This window comes from Odocoileus virginianus, chromosome 2, assembly GCF_023699985.2.
Source record: "Odocoileus virginianus isolate 20LAN1187 ecotype Illinois chromosome 2, Ovbor_1.2, whole genome shotgun sequence".
NCBI classification, from domain to species: domain Eukaryota; kingdom Metazoa; phylum Chordata; class Mammalia; order Artiodactyla; family Cervidae; genus Odocoileus; species Odocoileus virginianus.
Genome location: NC_069675.1, coordinates 3,025,942 through 3,045,449, shown reverse-complemented (window position 1 = coordinate 3,045,449; position 19,508 = coordinate 3,025,942). Strand labels below are relative to the sequence as shown.

Genomic DNA, 19,508 nt, shown 5'->3' with positions numbered 1-19,508 from the left:
TGCATATGATAAATAAGCAGGGTGATGATATACAGCCTTGATGTACTCCTTTCCCGATTTGGAACCAGTCTTCTTGTTCCATGTCCAGTTCTAACTGTTGCTTCTTGACCTGCATACAGATTTCTCAAGAGGCAGGTCAGGTGGTCTGGTATCCCTTCTCTTGAAGAATTTTCCACAGTTTGTGATCCACACAGTCAAATGCTTTGGCATAATCAATAAAGCGGAAATAGATGTTTTCTGGAACTCTCTTGCTTTTTTTTTTATATAAACAGTTTATTTACTCTAAACAACAACACAGACAAACGCCATATAAACACAAAGGAAGTGATGCGGAAACGCGACGCTGGCTGGCTGGGGCTCTGGGGCTCTGGGGCTCTAGGGGCGGGCGGCTTTGCTTTCCAGCGACGTGCGGCCAGCGGGAGGCTAAGTGCAGCTCTGGGCGGCGTGGAGCATGCCTGCGTCCGTGAGCGAAGGGAACGCGCTCCTCAGGACTCATCCAAGTATAAAAGTTTATAATTTTACAGCAGTTGAAATACTGACATCAATATTAAAATAAAAGCAAGTTTTACATAACAGTCAAAAATACAAAAACTGAAGGAAGAGACCCTGTATGAAAAACTGGGCAATTCAGCGAGTCGAGACTGTACCAGTGGCGGAAATGGAAAATGGCGCCCGCCCACCCTCCCCAGGTGACCAGTAACTGTAGAGCAACGTTAGATTTGCAAAAATGTTGTAAACAAGTTCTTGCCAAACCAATCCCTTCCTTTTACGATGCCACAGGTCGCTGCTTATGAGGGAGCAAACTTCTTGGCTTGTGCTCGAACCCTTTTCTCGTATTCCATTCTGTTTTGGCAGTAGATCGTGTAGGCCTCTGCTTGAGCTGGGTCTTGGATATTTGGTTCATTTAGAAGTTCCTGTATTCCTAATAAGATCTGCCTGATGGTGATGGCTGGCCGCCAGTCCTTGTCCTCCTCCAGGATGGACAGGCACACCGTACCCGAGGGGTACACGTTTGGGTGGAACAGCGGCGGTTCAAACTTGCATTTCGGCGGTGAGGATGGGTAATCGTCTTTGAACAGCATCCGTAGTTTAAACAAGCCGCCTTCCCATGGAGTCCCCTTCTTCCCAGGAATGGCACACTCCCAGTTCATGAGGTTCATTGTGCCGTCAGGGTTCTTTGTCGGGACGGCCACGAAACCAAACGGGTGGTCTTTTCTCCAAGCTTTCCTCTCCTGGGCAAGTCTGCTGAGGGCGATCCCCGACATGTTCGCGTCCCTCGGGCGGCCCGGCCCGGCGAGCGAGGCGTACTAGGCGGCGGCGGCGGCGGCGCTCCCTTTGTCTCGGGACTTCCCTCCCGAGCCCGCTCCGCGCGCAGCCCGAGCGCTCGAGATCTCTTGCTTTTTTGATGATCCAACGGATGTTGGCAATTTGATCTCTGGTTCCTCTGCCTTTCCTAAATCCAGCTTGAACATCTGGAAGTTCACAGTTCATGTATTGCTGAAGCCTGACTTGGAGAATTTTGAACACTTTACTAGCATGTGAGATGAGTGCAATTGTGCCGTAGTTCGAGCATTCTTTGGCATTGCCTTTCTTTGGGATTGGAATGAAAACTGACCTTTTCCAGTCCTGTGGCCACTGCTGAGTTTTCCAAATTTGCTGGCATATTGAGTGCAGCACTTTCACAGCGTCATCTTTTAGGATTTGAAATAGCTCAGCTGGAATTCCATCACCTCCACTAGCTTTTTTCATAGTGATGCTTCCTAAGGCCCATTTGACTTCACATTCCAGAATATCTGGCTCTAGGTGAGTGATCACATCATCATGATTGTCTGGGTCATCTTTTTTGTACAGTTCTTCTGTGTATTCTTGCCACATCTTCTTAATATCCTCTGCTTCTGTTAGCTCCATACCATTTCTGTCCTTTATTGTGCCCATCTTTGCATGAAGTGTTCCCTTGGTATCTCTAATCATCTTGAGAGATCTCTAGTCTTTCCCATTCTATTATTTCCCTCTATTTCTTTGCACTTATCACTGAGGAAGGCTTTCTTATCTCTCCTTGCTATTCTTTGGAACTCTGCATTCCAATGGGTGTTATCTTTCCTTCTCTCCTTTGCTTTTCGCTTCTCTTCATTTTGCAGCTATTTGTAAGGCCTCCTCAGACAACCATTTTGCTTTTTTGTATTTCTTTTTCTTCGGGATGGTCTTGATCCCTGTCTCCTGTGCAATGTCACGAACCTCCATCCATAGTTCATCAAGTACTCTATCAGATCTAGTTCCTTAAATCTATTTGTCACTTCCACTGTATAATCATAAGGGATTTGATTTAGGTCATACCTGAATGGTCTAGTGGTTTTCCCCGCTTTCTTCTATTTCAGTCTGAATTTGGCAATAAGGAGTTCATGATCTGAGCCACAGTCAGCTCCTGGTCTTATTTTTGCTGACTGTATAGAACTTCTCCATCTTTGGCTGCAAAGAATGTATCCAATCTGATTTCGGTTTGGCCATCTGGTGATGTCCATGTGTAGAGTCTTCTCCTGTGTTGTTGGAAGAGGGTATTTGTTATGACGAGTGCATTCTCTTGGCAAAACTCTATTAGACTTTGCCCTGCTTCATTCCATATTCCAAGGCCAAATTTGCCTGTTACTCCAGGCGTTTCTTGACTTCCTACTTTTGCATTCCAGTCCCCTGTAATGAAAAGGACATCTTTTTTGGGTGTTAGTTCTAGAAGGTTGTGTAGGTCTTCATAGAACTGTTCAACTTCAGCTTCTTCAGCATTATTGGTCAGGGCATAGACTTGGATTACCGTGATATTGAATGGTTTGCCTTGGAAACAAATAGAGATCATTCTGTCATTTTTGAGACTGCATCCAAGTACTGCATTTTGGACACTCTTGTTGACTATGAGGGCTACTCCATTTCTTCTAAGGGATTCCTGCCCACAGTAGTAGATATAATGGTCATCTGAATTAAATTCACCCATTCCAGTCCATTTTAGTTTGCTGATTCCTAGAATGTCGACATTCACTCTTGCCATCTCCTGTTTGACCATGTCCAATTTGCCTTGATTCATGAACCTAACATTCCAGGTTCCTGTGCAATATGGCTCTTTACAGCATTGGACCTTGCTTCTATCACCAGTCTCATCCACAACTGGGTGTTGTTTTTGCTTTGGCTCCATCCATTCATTCTTTCTGGAGCTATTTGTCCACTGATCTCCAGTAGCATATTGGGCACCTACCGAGCTGGGGAGTTATCTTTCAGTGTCCTATCTTTTTGCCTTTTCATACTGTTCATGGGGTTCTCAAGGCAAGAATACTGAAGTGGCTTGCCAATCTCTTCTCCAGTGGACCACATTTTGTCAGACCTCTCCACCATGACCTGACCATCTTGGGTGGCCCCACACGGCATGGCTTAGTTTCATTGAGTTAGACAAGGCTGTGGTCCATGTGATCAGATTGGCTAGTTTTCTGTGGTTGTGGTTTCAGTTTGTCTACCCTCTGATGCCCTCTCTCAGTGCCTACTGTCTTAGTGGGGTTTCTCTTACCTTGAACATGGGGTATCTCCTCATCACCGCTGCTCCTGACCTTGGATGTGGGGTATCTCCTATACAGTCCATGAAATTCTCCAGGCCAGAATACTGGAGTGGGTAGCTTCCCCCTTCTCCAGGGGATCTTCCCAATCCAGGGATTGAATCCAGGTGTCCCCCATTGCAGGAGAATTCTTTACCAGCTGAGCCACAAAGGAAGCCCTTCAAAGTGTCAAGGTCCTAAGAGTCAAGGAAAGGCTGAAGAAATGTTCCAGTGTGGAGGAGGTTAAAGGGACATGAAACTAAAGGCATCACGAACTGGATTCTTTGCTATAAAAGACATTCCTGGAACACTTAGCAAAACCTGAATAGGGTCTGAGGATTAAATGGTAAAAAAGTACAAGTTGTAATATCCTGATTTTGAGAGTCATACTGAAGTTACACAAGAGAACGTCTGTAGGAAACACACACTCTCCTGTGATGGGGTATCCGATCAGTAACTTGCTCAAATGGTTCCAGGAAAAAAAAAAAAAAGACCTTCGTTCTGTCTTTGCAGCTTGTTTAATAAACACCATTAGAGACCTGCCTGTGGCCTTCTCTGCAGGTCCAGTGGTTAGGAACCCACCTTCCAACGTGGATTGGAAGACACGGGTCCAATCCTTGGTCCAGGAAGATTCCACGTGGCACAGAGCAACTAAGCCAGTGTGCTGCCACTACTGACCCTGCATGCTGTGACTGTTGAAGCCCGTGCGCCTAGAGCCCATGCTCCACAAGAGAAGCCACTGTAATGAGAAGCCCTCACGCTGCAACTAGAGAAAGCCTGCGCACAGCCATAATGACCCAGCGCAGCCAAAAATGAAAAATATGAAACAAGAGAGCTATCTGCATTCTTGCCTAGTAAGGAGAGATGGGATTCAATTTCTAAGCTACTAAATGGCCAAGGGTTCAAATGGAGCCCATTTCTATCCAAAAGCATAGGTTTGGTGTTCTTAGTTGGGGCAGGGTGGGGTGGAGGCGGTAGTTTTACACTTCCTCTCTGACTCCAGCATCCCCGTTACCAAGAGGCAAGAAAAAGAGCTTCTTTTAGAGCTTTGGTTAGACTGAGGTGGAGGTTCTCTGCCCTGGCTGCACACTGAAAATACCTGGGGAACTTTAAAGTAATAATGCCTGGATCTCACCCCCAGAAACTCTGCTTCCATGGTCTGGAGATGATCTGGGTATTGGGAACAGAAAGAGCTCCAGGTGATTCTAATTAATGTGCAGCTAAATCTGAGACCTGCTTACTGGAGAAGGCAATGGCAACCCACTCCAGTACTCTTGCCTGGAAAATCCCATGGATGGAGGAACCTGGTAGGCTGCAGTCCATGGGGTCGCAAAGAGTCAGACATGACTGAGCGACTTCACTTTCACTTTTCACTTCCATGCACTGGAGAAGGAAATGGCAACCCACTCCAGTGTTCTTGCCTGAAGAATCCCAGGGACAGCAAAGCCTGGCTGCCGTCTATGGGGTCACACAGAGTCAGACACGACTGAAGTGACAGCAGCAGCAGCAACCCAGGATACAGGAGTTAACTGATCTACTGATGCCATGAAAGCATTACAGTTCTATAGAAGTCTGACCTGGGTCTCATGGGCTGAAATCAGTATGAAAGCCAGGTTTGTGTTTCTTTCTGGAGACTGGGGAAGAGACTTCCCCTTGCTTTTCCCTGCTTCTAGAGGTTAACTGCATTCTTTGACCTGTGATCCCCTTTCTCCATCTTTAAACCAGTAACATTGCATCTCTCTGAACATTCCTCCACAGTCACATCTCCTTCTGACCCTCTTCTGCCTCCCTTGTGATTACTGAGCCCACCTAGATAATCCAGGATACGCTCCCTATTTTCAGGTCAGTTGATTAGCAACCTTAATTGGAATTAAGGATCTGCAACCTTAATAACCTTTTACTGTTCAACTTAACATATTCACAGATTCTGGAATTAGGACATGGACAGCCTTTGTTGTTGTTGTTGTTGTTGTTAAGTTGCTAAGTCCTGCCTGACTCTTTGCAATCCCATGGTCTGCAGCACACCAGGCTTCCCTTGTCCTTCACCGTCTCCCAGAGTTTGTTCAAATTCATGTCCATTGAGTCAGTGATGCTATCTAACCATCTCATCCTCCGCCGCCTCCTTCTCCTTCTGCCTTCAATCTTTCCCAGCATCAGGGTCTTTTCCAATGTGTTGGCTTTTTGCATCACATGGGCAAAGTATTGGACATCCCTGGGGGACCAGTATTCTGCTACTGCAGTCTGGAAATATATGGAGATTCTTCTTAGGGGAAAACTTATCAAAATTTTTAAAAGACAGAGAAAAAGAAGCAAGGGGTACTTAAATCTACAGACTTACTGCAATCACTATCAAAATAACAGAGGCATTTTCCACAGAACTGGAACAAATAATTCCAGAATTTTTATGGAACCACAAAAGACCCTGATAGCCAAAACAATCATGAAAAGAACAAAGACAGAGGTATCATGCTCCCTGATTTTAATCTATACTTCAAAGATATAGTAATCAAAACAGTATTGTACTGGCACAAAAACAGACATATAGATCAATATAACAGGTTTGTATCAACAAAATAAAAAGCAGCCCACTGAATGGGAGGAGATACTTGCAAAAGATATATCCAATAAGGGGTTAATATCCAAGGTACTTGAAGAAATCATACAACTCAACATTTAAAAAAAAAAAAGGAACAACTCAATTAAAAAATGGGCAGAGGACCTTAACAGACATTTCCCAAAGACAAATAGATGGCCAACAGATGCATGAAAAGATGCTCAGCATCACTAATCATCAGGGAAATGCAAATCAAAACCACACTGAGATATCACCTCACATGTCAAAATGGCTGTCATCAAAAAGGCAACAAATAACTAGTTTGACAAGGATATGGAGGAAATGCAAATCATCACTAAACTTATGAAAATAAGTTCAGCTCTCTCAGAGGTCAGGGAACTGAAATGCAAACTCCAGCAGCATCTCAGTTTTCATCTAACAGTGGACAGATTTGGCAAAAGGCGGGTAACCCTCACATGTGGAGGAGGGCAGAGCAATCCACTCCAGTGTTCTTGCCTGGAGCCTGGCAGGCTACCATTGAAAAGGGTCTGACCGACTGAAGGGGCAGCACAGCAGGGCGCAGCATGGGGAACCCTCACAGCTGGAGTTGGGAGCTAGGACTCACGTACCCAGCTGGCAGGAGCAGGAACTGCTCCAAACTTTTGGGAACACAGTCTGGCAGGCTTTTTTTTTTTTTTAAATCACCATGTAGATTTTTAAGTTATTAATATTTGTCATATTTTCTTCAAAGCTTTAAAAAAGCTGTACAGATACTATCAAAGCTCTTGACCTGGTTGGAAGCACATACATTTGTTACCCTGTTGTACTATTTTTTATATTCTATTTTGCAGTAATTTTTAAAATTTTTGACAGAACTTATTGTTATGCTTGATGCACACATCTTCTGACCCTATTCCTCAGAAATGAAGGCTCCAGAATTTATGGCTATATGATTGGGCTTCTCAGGTGGCAGCAGTGGTAAAGAACCCACCTGCCAATGCAGGAGAATAAGAGACTTTGGTTTGATCTCTGGATTGGGAAGATCTCCTGCCGGCATGGCAACCCACTCGGTATTCTTGCCTGGATAATCCCCATGGACAGAGGAGTCTGGTGGGCTACAGTCCATAAGGTTGCAAACAGTTGGACAGGACTGAAGCGACTTTGCATGTACTAGAGATGTGCAGTGCAGCACTGTTTCAGAGGCAAAAATGTATAAACCATCTGAATATCCATCAAGCAGTAAATGATTAGGTAAATTCATAGATATTACTTTCACAGTAGGGACTACTATGCAGTAATTACATAAAATGAGTTAGATCTCTATGTATTGATCTGTGATGCCCACAAAATAAAAAGCAACTTATAATTTGTATAGTAGTGATTTTTCTATTCTATATTCATTTACATGTCTGTACATTTTTAAGAAATATCTCAATATGTGCATTTGCTTGAGTGTGACCACTGGAGCACGGAGTGGAGATTCTCAGCCAGGGGCAACATTGCCCTCCAGGGGACATATGGTAACGGCTGAAGGCATTTTTGGAAATGTCAACCCACTCCAGTACTCTTGCCTGGAAAATCCTATGGATGGAGGAGCCTGGTAGGTTACAGTCCATGGGGTTGCAATGAGTTGGACATGACTGAGCAACTTCACAATGAACTATGAAGGCAGTTTTGGTTGTCACCACTGGGGAATGCTAATGGTGTAGATGCTGAGCATCTCCAGTGCACACAGGAAAGCACCTCCCCCCTCAACACCTGCAAACAATCTTCCAGTCCAAAATGCCAGCACAAAAGTTGAGAAGCCCTGGCATAGAGAAAGGAAAAAAAGGATAAACATGAAACTATTAACAATCAACTTGTTCCTTAAAACATATATGTTTTTTGGTTTATTACAGTGAGTGTTTATTTTGACCTCTAAGAATTATCCTATAAAAATAAAAAATAATAATAAAAGTTTATTCTTATGGCAAAGACAATGGAGCAGGAAGGAGTGGGAGATTGTTGCCCAAGCCAAGCTGTTTCTCAAGAACAGATCTAGGGGCAGGAGTGTAAACTCAGAGTGATGAGAGCTGGAGGCAGGAGGGGATGGGTGGGGATGCCCTGGAGCCTGGCCCTGCCACTGGAGCTCACCAGCTTAGAGTGAACAATCCCAGGGTTTTTGTGAGTTGAACAGGGACCTTCAAAAAATGTCCTATGATTTGGAAAGCCTACTGTGAGAGGAAGAAACAAGCCTTAACTCTATTTCCATTTTATAGGCTGGAATAAACCATTTTATGATCAAGAACTGTAACATATCAGAAGGGAATTTCTCCCTGGTCTGCTGAGAGTTGAGTTAGCAGGTATTTCTTGGCAAAGAATGGTCAATTAAGGTGGGAAAACGAAAATAGCATTCTCTGCTGCAGGTCTAATCAGAGTCTTTAAGATACTCGTGTGTTCATCTCCAAAGGGCAGCTCTCAAACGCAAGACTTCCCTATCCTTCACACACAAGTTCATGCTCCATCTCTAAGTCATGTCCGACTCTGTTGCGACCCCATGGACCATAGCCACAAGGTTCCTCTGTCCACGGAATTTTCCAGGCAAGGATACTGGAGTGGGTTGCCATCTCCTCTTCCAGGAGATCTTCCCAACCCAGGGATCAAACCCTAGTCTCCTGCATCTCCTGCATTGGCAGGCAGATTTTTTTTTTAACCACTGAGCCATCTGGGAAGCCCTCCCTATCTTAACCAAGTCTTTTTAACTGAGAGCATCTTCTGAAACCAGGAATCCATGGAATACACTTCAGGAAATACTAACCTAGTCTAATCATAGTTTTACAGATTAGGAAATGGTGGCCAAAACAAAAAGTGACTGAGTTGGCTGGTGGGTTTCATCCCAGAACACTTGTTTTCCAGACCACTGCTTCTCCCCAACCCCAGCATTAAACATCTCACCATAGTTACAAATCAACTATAGATTCTTGGAGAACATTCCTAGGACTTAGGAATTTTTTTTCCACTTTAATTTGGTAGAGTTGCAGTGGGGGCAAGGGAGAAAGAATGGTGGAAATCATTCAAAGCAAAACTCACCTTTCAATAGAATCAAGACATCTTTGGTCTTAGAGATTTTTTTTTCTCCTTGATGGAGAGGCACCCATGAAGACTGTGCTCATGTGAAGGGATGCTCTGTCTGGTCCTTTTGAAAATATAACCTGCACAGGGCAGGTGGGAACACCTGGGACTTCAACCCTCCCCAGTTTACCTCAAGTTGATCTCCTTGGGCCAGGGGAAGCCCTACAAAACTGAATCTGTAGATTCTCTCCAAGAAATAAATTTACTAAAGTTTCCTAGATCCTCTTACATGCTGGGCCTCTGCAAGACACTGAGAATTCAAAGAAGAATAGAACATAATTTCTGCTCTAAAGGGTCGTTTTGTTTTGTTTTTTAAATCAGGTAGGGAAACAGACACTGCATGTAGCCAGACTGGGACAGGGCTATACTGACCATGGGAATTAGGGCCTAGGAGCCCATGGAGGGCAGTGTTTACAAAGCCCACCCTAAGAAGCTTGCACACCCGAGCTCGTGGGCAAGGTCGGGGTGGGGGGGAAGCTATGGAAGATGTTTCCAGTTTTCAACGGAGAACTCCCGTCCTAGTACATTCTGGGACTCCATTACCATTAATAACTCCGTTTCCCGCGGAGGAATCTCGCTTATCCTCTTCTTAGTTAACAGCTTCCGGAGGTAGCCACCCCTTTACCCACATCACCAAGGGCTTTGGTTCTGGGTGTGCTTAGTCGCGTCAGCGGTGTCCGACTGTGCGATCCTATGGACTGCCATCCGCCAGGCTCCTCTGTCCATGGGCTTCTCCTGGCAAGAAATACTGGCGTGGGTTGCTGTGCCCTCCCCCAGGGTTGGTTCTGGAAGGGGCCCACAACCTGGCCCTACCATCTTTCCCTTCCTCAGCCTCGCCTCAGGCCTGGATCTCATCACCTCAAAGCCACAGCTACAGGAAAATGATGCTAGGGCTGTGGGCAGATTCTGTCCAAGTTCTTATAGGTTGGGCCCACGTTCACAGTGACTGTCACACTGCCAGGAGACCCAGCATCACAATTTGCCTTCATCACAATTAATACTGTGGCCTTTGGGACGCTACTACTAAATGGGGACCACTTGATGTGTGGCAAGTATCCTGACAGGCACTGGCTTCACGTCTTCCATCAGCAGCCTCCACGTCGCCCGAGCACAACTGTCAGCCAAGAAGCATATGAACTACAGTGGGGCTGCCCCATTCGGACGACGACACTGAGTCTCACAGGCGCAAAACAAGTTGCACCCAACCTCAGCGTTAGCAAACGGCAGGTGCCCGGAAGCCTACAATTGAAACCGTTACTAGCCCCGCCCCTAACCGGCTGCACGGATTGGGCAATAAGGCAGAGTTGCGCAGGCGCAGCCTTTCCTGATGGCCCGCCCCGGAAAGGTCACGTGAGTAAGGCGGACACTGGGCCGGAAGGAAGCGGAAGGGGGAAAAAAAGCCCTCCCCCGGAAATCCTTTCTGTTTCAGGAGCCTGCTCCCGGAAGTGCTGGTGTTTGTAGCGGGCGTGATGGCGTCAAGGTTACTTCGCGGAGCTGGAGCTTTGGCCTCCCAGGCCCTGAGGGCCCGGGGTCCAAATGGAGTCTCCGTGGTGCGCTCTATGGCGTCTGGAGGTACTCGCCGGCAACGTGCGCCGTTGCCCTCCCGCGGTGGTGTTAGGTCAGCAAAGGCCGGGGTGGGGGAGACCTTTAATCTCCTCTGGACCCCAAAGGCTCTCTGCGGACGTCTCCCTGTTATTCTCGACCGCAGCTGCTGCTGATCACCAAAGTGACCCGGCTGCGAAAAATTCCTAAACGGAGTTGCTGGGTGACCTTGGTGGGCAGGGTTTGCAACCGGGGCGTGGAGGGGCCAAGCCGCCCTTCAGACCTGCCCCGGTCTTCAGTTGGATGCACCCCACTAGGACTCTAATTAACCTGCTTTTGGGGGGAAAGAATTGCAGAAAAATCGGCCTCCGTGGTTGAAGGAAGAAAAGATCACCCCGTGTTCCACTTTTGGGTAACCTGACAGGTTCTTAGGGGACAGTGGGTAAGGGTAGACTGTGGGAGCCTATGGGCCCGCTAAAACTGTAAGCAAAAGTTGACCTATGTGCGTTTTCCCTCTTGATCATTTCAGCCGACATCAAAATTACTTTATTTTCTTTTAGGTGGTGTTCCTACTGATGAAGAGCAGGCGACTGGGCTGGAGAGGGAGGTCATGCTGGCTGCACGCAAGGGACAGGTGAGAAGAATGTTCTGTACCTTCTGGGAGAGTTCATTGCCTTGGATGGGATCAGAGCAGCCTCCTCTATGGGGAGCCGTCCCTCCAGGAAACCTGGCTTCTGGTACCAGTAGTGGTAGTCCCTGAGGGTAGGGATCATTTGTCATAATAAACCCTTTATTTTGTTTTTTTCAGGACCCATACAATATACTTGCCCCAAAGGCAACCTCAGGTACCAAGGAAGATCCTAATTTAGTCCCTTCCATCACCAACAAGCGGATAGTGGGCTGCATCTGTAAGTGCTTCTCTACTGTTTTCTCACCCTTTTGTTTGTTTGCTTATTCATTTTTTGTCTGTGTAGAATGTGGGGTCGTAGTTCCCCAACCAGGGATGGAATCCACGCCCCCTGCATTGGAAGCACAGAATCTTAACCACTGAACTGGCTGGGAAGTCTCTGTTTAAGTTTTTGGGTTTTTTTTTTTTAATATTTATTTATCTGGCTCTGCCAGGTCTTCGTTGTGACCGTCGGGATCTTTATTACCGTGTGTGAGATGTTTTAGTTGCAGCACACAGGATCTAGTTTCCTGACCAAGGATGGAACCCAAGCCCTCTGCATTGGGAGCACGGAGTCTTAGACACTAGAGCACCAGGAAGTCTCACCCATTTGTTTAATTTAATATCTGTTTAGTATGGAGGATGTCTATTAGTTTTTTCACATCTGTTGTCTGTGAATGTATATATGTAAAGATATGTGGATAAATGTTTTAAAGGTTTTGACCCTCAGGCTCCTTGCCAAAGTAGGTCACCCTCACTGTAAAGAGGCCTGGAACATCAATAATACTGCCTCAGTGGAGAGGTGGCGTGCAGAAATATTCATCTAGAAAATGCTGTACTTTCTCTTTGCCAGACACCACATCAGGCATTAGGTATACATGCCAAAATAGACCCAACTTTGGGGGTCTACACATGCAGGGAACTATGAGAACCTAATGAGGAACTGATAAAGAGGTCAGTTTACTCACAGGTAAACTTGGCCACAGTTCCTTCATCTGAAAAATGGGATCAGCTTGAACTGACCTTAAGGTGTCAACCATAGCTTTATTTGCATCTCAGAGGTGTGAGGGCAGTGGGTTAACGGTGAAGGTCTTTCTAGGCTGCATGGCCTTCAGCTACCTTTTTTCTTTCAGGTGAAGAAGACAACAGTACTGTCATCTGGTTCTGGCTGCACAAAGGCGAGGCCCAGCGTTGCCCCAGTTGTGGAACCCATTACAAGCTGGTGCCACACCAGCTGGCCCACTGAGCCATTACAGTAATGCACTCAGAATGTGATATGGAATTTCTTCTTTCCAGTAAAGACTAGTCATTACATTGGCTTCTCTTCCCATAGTTGGTTGGTCTTATTTCTTTCCTGTGTTTTGGGGGAAGTGTGGGTAATTTTTATGTTAGAAATAGCTATCTGTTAATATTACTTGCCATCCCCTTGCTCTTGTACACTGAGACTGTCAATCCCTAATGCGGTGATAGTGACAGTCGGCATGTGGAAAACGGGCCGTGGAGTCAGGCTGACTGGACTTGTCATGTTGGCTTCATCATCTAGCTTTGTCACTGGGATCATGTTCTCTGAGGGTTTAGTAGCTAAGTTGTATCTTCTTTGTGACCCCATGGACTGTAACTTGTCAGGCTCCTCTGCATGGAATTCTCCAGGCAAGAATACTGGAGAATGGGTTGCCATTTCCTTCTCCAGGGGATCTTCCCGACCCAGGGATCGAACCCGGGTCTCCTGCATTGCAGGCAGATTCTTTACCACTGAGCCACCTGGGAAGCCTCGCTGACACTAGTGGGAAAGAAGGGTGAAGACACAGCCACTCTTTCAGCGTCGGAGGCAGCACAGCCACTCCCGTACCTGGCGTCAATTGACCGTCACGACTGTCCTGTGAAATGGACCTTTTTCTTTGTGTACTTAATTTCTAAAAATTCAGATATAATTCGCATACCATAAAATTCATTTCTCAAAGTGTACAATTCAGTGGTTTCTAGTAAATGCACAAGGTTTTACCGTCATTATCACTAATTCCAGAACATTCTCAAAAGTCAGTACCCATTAGCACTCACCCCCACTCCTCTTTCCCCCCTGCTCCTGACAACCACTAACCTACTTTCTGTCTATGAATTTGCCTGTTCTGGACATTTCCTATTTATTGAAAAACTATTTTTCCCATTGTCTTTGTGCCCTGTTGAATATTGACCACTAATGTGTAGGGTTATTTCTGGACTCAGATTATGTTTCAGAGGTTCAGAGAGGTTAAGCTATTTGGCTAAGGTCACAGAGCTAATAAAAATACTGGGTCCACACCCAGCTCCTTAGGTTTTGTCTAAAGTGCTGTGAGAATACATGATGGGGGGAATGATTAACTTCCCACCCCAGGAGGCAGGTGTCAGGACTGGTCCTAAAATCTCCAAAGGGAAAAAGCATAAGGGCCTTTGGGAAAACAGCAAAGAGTAAGTTGTGGTTGGAATGCCAAAGACTTGCAAGGGTATTTGGCCTTCATTTTTCTGGGAGAAGGGGAGTCCCTGAAGGTTTGTTAGCAGGGAAGACAAGGAGAGGAAGGGGATGCTTGGAGGAGAGAGGTGAGTCTGGATAACTTGATTTTGCAGGCCCTAAAAAATCATGGGGTGCAGATGGGGATGAACAGGTTAGCTGGGGAGAGCAGGCTGGAAGCAGAAAGAAGGTTCCAGTGGGACATGAGTGATGCAAATAGAGCTGAGATCCAACCTCCAGCAGAGGGAGAAAAGCCAAGAAGATGCTGAAAGGCAAGGTTGAAGAAGCTTAATTTGGGGAGGCAAGGAGAAGGGTTAATAACAGGAAGGTGTCTATCAAAACAAGGTTTTAAAGAAGCTGGGGCTTGGCATATAGGAGGCCTACAGGACGACAGTTTCAGGGCACAGTGCAGTCAAGGCTGGTTGGGTGAGAACACGTGTTTGCTGATGATGCAGACAAAGGGAAGAAGCAGCTTGCCCAAGCAGTCTGGAACGAGAAGACAGATTGAGGGCACAGAGGCACGGGGCGGAAAAAAAGACTCCTGTCTCAGCATCCTTGAGGGCCAGCGGATGGTGCCTGATGCAGAGGAGAGGAAAAGTCTGGCAGGTGAAGGAACAGCCCTGGAGAGGAGAGACCCAATTTTTCCAAGACCAGAGGGCAGGGAAGAAGAGAGGGTCAAAGAGGAGAGAAGGGAGGCTGAGTGAAATACAAGTAGGCAGGGCTGGGGCTTCAGGGCAATGAGCGAAAGAACTGCCAAGCTCCTAACGCCAGCGGCTCAGCCAAGGGCAACTGCCACAAGCCTGTCCAAGTGTATGACATTCTGCAGCCACCTTGGAAGCAGGAAAATAGACAAATGGTTGGGCAAGGGAGAAAGGAGCTGAGGATGTCGGTGACAGTGTGGTGGAATCATCTGAACGGGTTGTCCCAGCCGGAGAAGCAGGCTGGTCACTCCCTAGGTGATCCTCCAGATCCACCCTCCACCCCTCTCTCTGCCTGGGGAGCTGACCTCCATGGCTTGCATCAAGGAACTCTTAGCTGTGGTTGCCAGTGGGGCAGGGAGGAGGGTGGAAGGGGAGAGAGAGGGGACAAGAAAACTCCTCCACCCTGCCTGCTCTGCCTGGTTCTGGTCGGTGGCACAGCGCCCCCTGCTTCTGTAGCCTCACAGGTGCCAGTACCGCCCAGCCCAGCTGGTCAGAACATCCTACCGAGGCCTGCCCTGGTCCTCACCATCCTCTGGGGCTCCCTAAACCCTGAGCACCCTCTACACACTGGCAGATCCTGTGGGCAGGCCCAGCAGGAGGGTGGGAGGGGGAGGGAGAAAGAAGAGATGGGTGGAGAGGAAGAGAAGAACACTAGATCTTCCCTGCTGGGGTCAGGTTCCTCCCTGAAAGGATCGACAGAGCTCCGTGGAGTTGGCAGGGGAATCAGTGGGTGAGAGAAGGGTCCTGGGAGAGGGAAGGGCAGTAATTCACTTTTCTCCTGTGCAAGATGTCCTGTGCCTCCTGCTTTTGTTTCTTACACACACAGACACAAACACACACTAAATGAGAAGCCTCCTCAGATCCCTCTGAGCAGCAGTCCCAGCCAGGCCTCATGCTGACAGCGGTGCCAGACGACCCAATTTGGATTTGCAGCATCTATGCAAAAACATTTGTCTGACCTGGCTTTTCCTCCAGAAGGGTCCTGGGCCCTACAGCCTACCAGAGGTTCAGCCACTTTGTCACCTGGTCCTGAGGGCTCCAGGGCTCTGAGCTGTCTCTGGCTGCAGGATGGGGTGAACCCTCACACAGCGACTGTCGTCCCCCACTCCTGTGATAATTAAAAACTAGCCCTACCTCTGCTTTTGTAAGAGGTCAGGGCCTCTGTGGTCCAGTCAGAGCTGCTCTTTCTGATGATAGAAATGCAGATTAAGTCCTTTATGACCCCATTCCTTCAAGATTGTGTGAACATGGCCCAAGTGAAGAACAACCCCCTCTCTTCTGCTTTCCTGAGATGGATTCAAGGCAGAAGCCCTGTTCCATTCCCGGCTCCCCCAACACATACTCAGAGGCAACTGCTTGTATTGGTTTCCTGTGTATCCCTTCCAGAGTTCCTTTAGGTAAATATAAACAACTATGAATACTGATTTAAAATACTGATTAATGGTGAAAATTTTTATTGAAATACAGTTGCTGTATAATATACAAGCTATAGATGTATACAATATAGTGATTCACAATTTTTAAAGGTTATACTGCATTTACAGTTGGGCTTACCAGGTGGCGCCAGTGGTAAAGAACCCACCTGCCAATGCAGGAGACAAAGAGACACTGGTGTGCTGCCTGGTTGGGAAGATCCCCTGGAGGAGGGCATGGCAACCCACTCCAGAAGACTCCCATGGACAGAGGAGCCTGGTGGGCTACAGACCATAGGGTCATAAAGAGTCGGACATGATTGAAATTATTTAGTACACATGCAGCATTTACATTGACTATATTCCCTGGGTTGTACAATATATCCTTATATGTTATTATATATAATCTCCTCCCCCATCTTGCCCCTCCCTCTCCCCCCACCACTGGTAATCACTAGTTCTGTATATCTGTGTCTGCTTCTTTTTTGTTTTGTTTTTTTTTTTCCATTTATTTTTATTAGTTGGAGGCTAATTACAACATTGCAGCGGTTTTTGTCATACATTGAAATGAATTAGCCATGGATTTACATGTATTCCCCATCCCGGTCCCCCCTCCCACCTCCCGCTCCACCCGATCCCTCTGGGTCTTCCCAGTGCACCAGGCCCGAGCACTTGTCTCATGCATCCAACCTGGGCTGGTGATCTGTTTCACTCTAGATAATATACATGTTTCGATGCTGTTCTCTTGAAACATCCCACCCTCCTTTTTTGTTATATTCACTAGTCTGCTGTATTTTTTAGATTCCAACATATAAGTGGTATCATACAGTGTTTGTCTTTCTCTGTCTGACTTATTTCACTTAGCATAATGCCCTCCAAGCCCATCCTTGTTGCTTTAAATGGCAAAGTTTTGTTCTTTTTTATGGCTGAGTTATATTCCATTGTGGATATTTGTATCTATGACAATGGACCTCATTTTCTTTTTTTTTTTTTTCCTGTTTTTCTTTTTTTTTCCATCACCAACTCCCGGAGTCCACCCAAACCCATGTCCACCGAGCCGGCGATGCCATCCAGCCATCCCACCCCCCGCCATCCCCCCCTCCCCCCGCCCCCAATCCTCCCCAGCATCAGGGTCCCCCGCAACGAGTCAACTCCTTGCATGAGGCCGCCAAAGCACTGGAGCCTCAGCCTCAGCACCAGCCCCTCCAATGAACACCCAGGACTGATCCCCTCCAGGACGGACCGACTGGATCTTCCTGCAGCCCAAGGGACCCCCAAGAGTCCTCTCCAACACCACAGTTCAAAAGCAGAGTTTTGTTGTTTAGTTGCTAAGTCATGTCCAACTTTTTTGTAACTCATGGACTGTTGCCTGCCAGTTGCCTCTGCCCATAAGATTTCTCAGGCAAGAATACTGGAGTGGGTTGCCATTTCCTTCTCCAGAGAAAAGCAAAGTAGCCATATTTAATTAGACAATTTCTAGATATGAGACCACTGTGCATCCTACTACAAATTATAAATTTTTAAGACATTTTTCTGAATTTTTAGTTGTTATATAGAAATAAAAGTTATTTTCTATTTTGAAAATGCTCTCTCCTTTACTTTTGATTCTCTTTTTAAAATACATTTTCTTACCTGTACCATTATTATGCTGTAATTACTTATGAATATATATAAAATCTTTTCTAATCATAGGTTCTTTGAGGGCAGGACTCTGTTTTATTCACCTTTGAATTCTCCCCAGCACCTGGACTACACAGTAATCTTGAATAGTAATCTATTATTTTATTTATAGTGATCACTATTTTATGAATACTTCATATGAACTTCTCCTGAAATTAAAATAATGTCAGACTCATTTTTTTTCAAAGGAAGATTTAAGATTTTTAGTTCTTCCTGGATCTTTAGCTATGTTATAGCTATTTTCTTTTGTTTAAATCTTACGCATGTATACTAAAGTTAGTGGAAAAATGAAGTGAAGACCTCATTTTCTTAATCAATACGATCTTGGGTGGCCTCAGCCTGCAGGGGCTTGAAGTGGGGCTTCAGCTCCTGGCCAGAGATTGAGGGGGGGCCATGACAGTGAGAGCACCAAATCCTAGTCACTAGATTAGGGTCTGATCCTAACCACTAGCCACTAGACCAGTAGTCAGTGACAAGGCCCTCACCCTTCAGCTTTGCAGAAAAGAATTTCCACAAAGATGGAAAGTAGTGAAATGAGCAACGCGTTTTTTAGGAGGAAAAAGAGTACAGTACGTGTGGATGGACACAGGGCCAGCCTCAGAGAGTCGCTCTCTTGCAGCAGTTTAAATAGCATTTATGGGGCATTTCTCCAGGTTTCCGTGGGCCAACCATTTTGATTTGCCTGGTTCTGAGTCTGTATTTGGTACAGCTCAGGATCCTCTAGGAGCCAGCAGCAGCCCATGGGGTCACAAAGAGTCGGACACGACTGAGCGACTAAGTACAGCACAGGGTCCGTCCGCGTGTGCGCATGCGACTCTCAGCCGGGACAGCGTCCAGCGAAGCGGCCTGAAGGTGTTTGGCATCATTTCCCTTTGACCTCCAAGAAGCTTTCAGGTCAGGCAGTTCTCCTTGACTTAGAGAAATACTTGATCTCTTCTCTCTTTTCTAGGCAGGGCTCAGCCTCCTCTCTGGAGTGTCCTGTTGATACTTTGGAGTTGCTGTCCACAGGGAATGAACTCCCACTGCTCACCCTGGGAGGAGTGGGCATCTACCTTCAACTTCACATTCATTTGTTGATGGACACTTAGGCTGCTTCCATATTTTTGCAATTGTAAATAATTATGCTGTTATGAACACTGGGGTGTGTATTTTTGAATTAGTGTGATTTTTCCTGATATGTGCCCAGGAGTATCATCCCACTCAGGTGTACCCCTGAAGCATCAAGGATACCTCCATTACAGTTGATTACACTACAGGATAATTATCTTTTTGCATGTGTTTTGCATCTCGGCAGCCAAGGCATGGTAGGTGCTCAGTGTTTATTGAATGATTGCTGAATGGACGAACACATTACACAGGACAATTATTTATCTGTCTTTTGCTGCACCTAGTTTTTGAAAACCTAATTCATTTACTCATTTTGTTATGCAATGTCCTTGTATAAAACCCCACATGAGAAATTACTCCTGGAGTGGAAAATAAGAGAAAAACTTATTTCCTTTGACCACAGAGACTGTGTATTATATAGAGAAGCATGTAGCCCTTCATCTTCCCACACTTTTGTTCTTGCTTCCAAGAAGCTCAAAGACAGATTTCATTGTCATTCACATAATCACATTAGTCCCCTTGGCCACACTTGGGTCTTCCTCCTCTTTGTGGTTTTGATTTTTAATCTTTTCTCTAATAACTTTTGAAATCAGCTAGTATAGTGTGGAGGAAGAGGTATAGGCTATGGAGTCTGATCTACTAAGGCTTCCCTAGTAGGTCAGACAGTAAAGCATCCACCT

General features: G+C 46.1%; 1 protein-coding gene, 1 long non-coding RNA gene and 1 pseudogene across 2 annotated transcripts; 1 reads left to right on the top strand and 2 right to left on the bottom strand.

Moving 5' to 3' along the window:
• Window positions 1-252: 252 nt before the first annotated feature.
• On the bottom strand, window positions 253-1,364 carry LOC139037538 (SUMO-conjugating enzyme UBC9 pseudogene; annotated as a pseudogene).
• A 19-nt stretch (window positions 1,365-1,383) lies between these two features.
• Window positions 1,384-10,591, bottom strand: LOC139037541 (uncharacterized). Its single transcript, XR_011490423.1, has 2 exons — window positions 10,048-10,591; window positions 1,384-9,969 (listed from the first exon to the last, which is right to left on the bottom strand). It is a non-coding gene; the product is annotated as an uncharacterized lncRNA (long non-coding RNA).
• A 64-nt stretch (window positions 10,592-10,655) lies between these two features.
• COX5B (cytochrome c oxidase subunit 5B) lies at window positions 10,656-12,775 on the top strand. The gene is made up of 4 exons (XM_070474541.1): window positions 10,656-10,806; window positions 11,337-11,410; window positions 11,585-11,684; window positions 12,577-12,775. Exons 1-4 carry the CDS (start codon window positions 10,704-10,706, stop codon window positions 12,687-12,689), a joined length of 390 nt encoding a protein of 129 aa, XP_070330642.1. The 5' UTR covers window positions 10,656-10,703; the 3' UTR covers window positions 12,690-12,775.
• Window positions 12,776-19,508: the final 6,733 nt, after the last annotated feature.

Coding starts and splice junctions, on each gene's coding strand:
- COX5B (XM_070474541.1), top strand. CDS start 10,704: ATGGCGTCAAGGTTACTTCGCGGAGCTGGAGCTTTGGCCTCCCAGGCC. Junction 11,411..11,584: donor TGGCTGCACGCAAGGGACAG/GTGAGAAGAATG, acceptor TGTTTTTTTCAG/GACCCATACAATATACTTGC. Junction 11,685..12,576: donor GCGGATAGTGGGCTGCATCT/GTAAGTGCTTCT, acceptor TTTTTCTTTCAG/GTGAAGAAGACAACAGTACT.